Source organism: Pinus tabuliformis, chromosome 9, assembly GCF_031772625.1.
Source record: "Pinus tabuliformis cultivar Carrire ecotype Pingquan chromosome 9, CPIR1, whole genome shotgun sequence".
Taxonomy (NCBI): domain Eukaryota; kingdom Viridiplantae; phylum Streptophyta; class Pinopsida; order Pinales; family Pinaceae; genus Pinus; species Pinus tabuliformis.
The window spans coordinates 1,001,552,001-1,001,558,403 of NC_142307.1; the positions used below are offsets into that span (position 1 = coordinate 1,001,552,001).

The window sequence follows — 6,403 nt, forward strand, 5'->3', positions numbered from 1 at the left end:
AATAAATGTAAATGTTGATAATTGTTAAGAAATAGAGAAATGTGATTATTTTTAACTTGTTATTTGTTCAAATTAAAATTATACTTATTATTAATAATATTAAATTTATTAATTTTTATTATTAATAATATTAAATTTATTAATTTAATAAAATAATTTATTAATTTTTATTATTAATAATATTAAATTTATTAATTTAATAAAATAATTTTTAATGTATAATGTATTATATAATATAATTTTTTATAATTATTTTAAATAAAATTAAAAAATATATTCTTCAATAAATTCTTAAATGAAAAGTAATATCATTTATAATAAAATTGAATAATTTACTATAATTTATAAAATAATTTTTTATTATTTTAGCTAAGAAGTTTTTGAATAAATATGAGTTTTTTTATATATGAAAGTGTTAGTTTTAATAACTTGAAATTGTTTTAAAATATGTAACTTAATATAATGTTGATGATAAAGAATTTTTACTAGAATTAAATATGTTATAACATATTTTAAGAAGGTAAGATATTAATTGAAATTCTTTAGAATTTTATTTCTATGTTCCCAAAAGCATTAAGAGAAGTCTTTCAGGGTCACCATAGTTTTTTGAGTTAAAAGGGTGAGAAGAACATTATGACAAATATTTTGAAATTTAAATCTAATTTAAGTTGGGCAATTTAAGACAAAGTGATTTTCATATTCAACCCTTTTAATGTTAGAAAGGCGAGATAACCTTTCAGCCATGGAGTTATGGTGTTTTGAAAATGACCAACACTCAATTTCACTATCATGAACTTATGATAATTTGTTCTTATTTTATTGATGTTTATTTTCTTCTTTGCACTACTAAAGATAGAGAGATACTTTTGATCTTCTAGATTTGAATTGATCACCTTTATATATCTTAGTTTACTTTTCCCTTCTAACTCTTTATCACCCCACAATTTCCCTTTAAATTTTGATGTAATAGTAGTGATCTAGCCAAGACTAAGCATCCTTATGCCATCTTTGCTTTAGCCAAAGCAGATTCTGTTATAAATGTGAGAATTCAATGGCAAACATTTTATTGATTTAATTAACTTTAACATAAAAACATTTAAGTAAACTTGAGTTTTATATATGAAAGTTTGGTTCCAACATTGTAAAATTGTTTATATGGTAAAAAGAAGCAACAACTTTGAGTAAGATGGCATATGATTTATTGAATTTTAAGAAGATACTAAATTACTCCAAACTCTTTAAAACATTTTCTTTATGCTCAAAAAAGATTAAGAGAAGTAGTGTAAAATCATCACAATCTTGTTGAATTAAAAGATTAAGATTAAGGAAGATTTTAAGAGTAGAAATGTATCTTAAAATTTAAAAATATTAGCTAATCTAAGACCCTAGAATGCAAACTACAAAATGTTTAGCAATATTTTTGTAAAAATATTCAATTTTTAAATCATTTTATATAGCCTCTTTAAGGTTTTTCCAATTTTAAGAAAATCATTTAAAAAAATAGATTTTTTTTTGGAAAATACATTAAAAAAATATGCATTTACAAATATTAACTTTTAAAAATTTTCTTAATTAAAATGATTAATAATATTTAGTGAAATTTTATTTATATTCTTATTTATACTCTTAAATATTAATAATTTTTTTGAAAATATAAATATAATTTTAATATTTTTAACTAACCTAGAAATTTAAAAATATAATTTTGATGTTTTTGAACCAGTTAAATGTAAACACTTTATCATTGATAGCCCAACAAAACTCCTTCGGACAGACATTTATGACAAAGTCTATCTTTTATTCAATGCATTTTTTTAGAGAGTTTTCCTATTAAATATTATAATTACGAGAGTAGTCAAAGCATTCCCGGGACCTTTCACTTTACAGTGTTAAATCAGTGTTAAATCAATAGTGTTAGAAAAGGATGGGTTTATAGTGCAACCAAATCATGTAAGCAAAATTCCATAAAAGTAGACGCCATATTCTCCACAACGTATGACCAATTGGACTAATAAATAAGCATACAAACAAGCCAAGGATCGAGTTTGCCATGCATCTCTTTGATAAACTCCCCACATGAATCTAACTTCATGATTTATAATACGGTTTTTGGTATTCCTAAACGTCCGCACTATCCGAATTATCCCTATGCAACATTTTACAGTGTAAAGACCCACAAAATTTATTTATACGTACACTAATGTTAGCTTACTATATGAAATCAAACCGGGGAAACTATAGTCTCAATACAAACTAGCTCTTCATAAAACTAATGGAACGAAGTAATCCCTACTGGTAAGCCCTGGGCTGATCACAGTTGTGACAATGTGTAAGAAACACACCATTTCTGACTCCGCAGGAGGGGCAAAGCCAAATCAGAGGATCTGAACTTTCAGGACGAGCACGCCCCAAATTTCTATTGCAAAACCACACAAACAGCTGTTTGATATGAAGATAGATATAGCCTGCCAAAACTCCACAGAAGATACCCACAATAACTGCTCTGCCAGGGAAAAGAAATGGCACCACAAGGGCCTCCATCCAACCCACATCATTCAGGCCGCCATGGAGGTGGTTATTCAGCTTGTTCACAAGGACCTTGAGGGACAGAACCACTGCAGAAAATCCAACCTGGGCACTTCCAGCAGGATAAGCATACTCTGATATAAATGGTATTATGGCAATGAGAGAATGAGATAAAAATGCAAGAACAAGAACAGTGAATCCAAACTTGGCACTGCCCATCTGTGGCTCAAGCTGCATTCCTTTGCAAATTAGGGACACTGTGTTATAAGTGAAATGGATGTGGTTCATGTGATAGAATGATGTCTGGACCAATTTCATCAAATCCCTCTCCTGATTAATCAATCAATCAATAACATAAAAAATGATGAATTCAGTATGGGAATATTGTTGGTGGAAATTATAAAAAAACAACTAATTATAATTACCTTGATTGCAACCTGAGGGATCTGTTCGTTAACATAAAAAAATGTTTCAATTCAGTATGGGAATATTGTTGGTGGAAATTATAAGAAAAACAACTAATTATAATTACCTTGATTGCAACGTGAGGGATCTGTTCGTTATTACAGTAGAGCATCACCAAAATATTAACGAATACTAGCACAGCAGTTGCCTTGAATTTCAGTAATGTTTCCATCTCTTCTTCTCTTTCAAACCTGCTTGTGGCTCTTATTGCAGCGATCAATATATCTATATATATAGTTGTTGCAGAGATGAAAGTATATGTATAGTGTTCCCTGCGTGTCATTCCACGCAAATAATAGTGGTCCGTCAGCGTGAGAACGAGACCCTTCCACGCCGAGTGCAGGACGACTACCGTGTTTTTTTTCAATGCGTCGATGTTAGTAATATGAGTAAAACTCTTTGACCCGTTCAACACACGGTTGGGACACGACCATTTAGTTTCTTTTGGACTGGGCTGGACTGGAGGAATTCTTTGAAATAGATATGATGTTCAAGGTTGGTGAGATGGTGCCGCATTAGTCCAACAGCTACAAAGTTTTTAATTGAAAAGGTTCCACTGGGCAGGTCAGCAATTTTCCTTGATCACAATCTTGCATTCCTGAAATTAGTTTTTTATTTTTTTACTAGGGCCACCTCCCTTTTAAACTTTGACACTCTCTACTCCGAAAGCTATATTATATAAAGTTAGGAAAGTATGAGAATGTTATAAGGTTGGGGTATTTTAAAGAGAAGAGGGAAGTAAATATATTAATTTACTAATTAATTATTTATTATTAAAATATATTGATATTTGTATGCATAAAGTATATTAGAAGAAAGTTATTTTAATTTAGGACATTTTTTTAAGTATTTGGAGTATAGTATTTGAATTTTTTTCATTTTTATCCGTATTTAATAAATTAGGAATTAAAGTTGATCTAAATGGATGATCCCTAAATAAGTAACATTGTGTTTTTTATTTTATGATTGTAAGACATGTTTTTGAGAGTTATTTGTGTACAAACAATTAATTGTAATTCGTAGTTTTAATTTAGGGGCATCTAAGCTTTGAAAATCACTTAGCTATTGCATTTGGCCTAAGTCACACCAGCCCTTAGCATGGCTAGATTTTTGCCCATGAAGTTTCAAACGGGTGACCTTCACATCATGGAGCAGGTTAACATAACACCCTCTCACTCTCTGCTCTAAGCCTCGTGGGCTGTGGAGGGAATGTTGGTTCACTCTCTCTATGGCTTAAATATCTAGTTATCATATGCAGAGACCTTTATTCTCTCGTATATTCTTAGTATAACCTACACATAATACAACCAACAAACAATGGTAAGAATGATGAGATGTTGATTGAAAACTTCCCTTCTTGCTCCTCCTATCTAGGTATGGAAAGACGGTTTTATTTGCATGATGGGTTAACTTGTTCATTACTTTCTTAGGGTCATCAGTGAGTCTTCTATACCTTTAGGTTTGGTTTCAAGAATTCACTAGTTTGAGTGAGATAGAAAACCAAACTTGATACTCAACTATAGAGAAATCCTCATCCTAACCAAAAGACAATGCACACAAAGAGATTTTATACTTCATGCACATATCAAATCTCGATATCAACTAACAAAGGTCACAAGTCATGAAAGGAATTTTTTTTTTACTTAATAGGTAGGTTCAAGTTAATGATGGTCTCTTATGATGCATTCGTGACAATGCAAAAATTGCATATTGTTTATTTGGAAGGATAACTCAAGGTACTCTCACAATAAATTTGAATATGGTGTAAAAAAATGAAATTTAGAAAGTTGAATTAGTTTTTTGAATAAATAAATTTTATCTATAGAAGAAGTTGTAGCTCCAAGAGACAACTCCTAAGATGAGGAGAGACCCGTTCCTAGGACATATTAATGAGTGTTTGCAGGATTCGCTGAGATTGTTCACTTACACTCAACATTTAACACACTTTTAAAATATAATTGGTTCATAACCTCTTTCAAGGGGGAAAATGCAATTGATAGTAAAGTAGACTCATAGAAGAATTAATATCTAGCTCTCGTGGCTAAACTTACAGAAACACAAAGTTCATTTTCCATTGTAGTAAGGGAGTTAAAAGACTATGAAGAAATGAAATCAAATACATAGGGCTACGTGTAGAATCTAGTGCACCAAACTTCAACAAGAAACGGATGAATGAAACAACAAATAACATATCAGATTACATGGAGTGCATATTAAGGATGTTAGATCTTACTATCCACATGCATATTAAATCAACCTTTAGACATAGATGAATCCATAATCACATAAAGTACACCCAACAACTACAATTACATGTCATATGAGAAGAAAAAAGGGACAAATGGAGTGAACACATGAAAAAAATACATACTACAACTTCATGTGAGCGAGAGTCACCAAAGTTTTTTATTAATCTTCAGAGAGAGGATAGATTTTCCATTCTCTTCATTCACAGTGCTAAAGCCCTGTTTGAAAACAAAATTCAGAACCTCTAATAATGTATCGTAAAGTATTTTTATAGGGCCTCAGGAGGATAACCCCTTACAAAATATTCCTTCTTGATCTCTTGGTGATTCATCATAACAAAAATATGCGAGCGTGTTAATAGCACAACTGTATTAACTAAACCCTAACTAACTGGAGTTCATTTCTTGAAATGAAATATTTATAGAAAAAATAAAACAATGAAGTGTCACGATTGACAAGATCAGAAAAATCTTCATTCGTAGTAGGTCAGTTCAAGAGGAAGAATTCATGGATCGATGATATGGAGTAGTGGAGGGTTTATGAACTAGTCGCACCTCTACCACATTGCTGGACTTGGTATAGGCTAGGTATACTAAAGCCTTTTGAATCAACTCTGCGGTCACCTCCAAGATTTTAGCTCTAGTAGGAGATATGAAGAAATTCTTCTTTTCGACGTAAGACGTGGTCAACCATGAAATAAAATTGGGGAAATGATATACAAAAGACACAATCTAGTAATATAGCCATGATTCAACTACTTTGAAAGTGTCTTCCCCTTGATGCGGTGGTCATATAGGTCAAACTAGAAGTCCAACAGGTGGTAAGGACAGGATGGGTCAAATATTTTTACATTTGTGTCCATTAGTGGATCAACATAGGACAAGGTTTTGGCTACCTAGGATTTGGGGGTGTTTGGGGCCGACTTATTCATTTTTAGGATGGAGACAAAAATTACAGGTGGGAAGCTGGCAGGTTACTTGGTTGACCGAGTGAGAGTTGACATACAACATTGGTAAGAGCCCTGGAGCAGTCCAGTGAATGAATAATGTTGTCAACAAGACGAATGATGAGAGAACTCGGCTACATGAAGAACTAATTTAAATTCAAACGGCTTAATGGGAGGGTATTTTGTAGGGAGGGAGAAACAGTCATCTGACATCATACG

The 6,403-nt window shown here is 31.5% G+C and overlaps 1 protein-coding gene across 2 annotated transcripts; it reads right to left on the reverse strand.

The window, feature by feature from the left end:
* Window positions 1-2,076: 2,076 nt before the first annotated feature.
* On the reverse strand, window positions 2,077-3,188 carry LOC149152104 (rhomboid-like protein 14, mitochondrial). Of its 2 annotated transcripts, XM_089445132.1 has the most exons (3): window positions 3,059-3,188; window positions 2,952-2,972; window positions 2,077-2,856 (listed from the first exon to the last, which is right to left on the reverse strand). In XM_089445132.1, exons 1-3 carry the CDS (start codon window positions 3,161-3,163, stop codon window positions 2,290-2,292), a joined length of 693 nt encoding a protein of 230 aa, XP_089301258.1. In that variant the 5' UTR covers window positions 3,164-3,188; the 3' UTR covers window positions 2,077-2,289. The 2 variants fall into 2 exon arrangements, with proteins under 2 accessions (XP_089301258.1, XP_089301260.1); XM_089445134.1 differs by lacking the exon at window positions 2,952-2,972 and having other exon boundaries at window positions 3,059-3,187.
* Window positions 3,189-6,403: the final 3,215 nt, after the last annotated feature.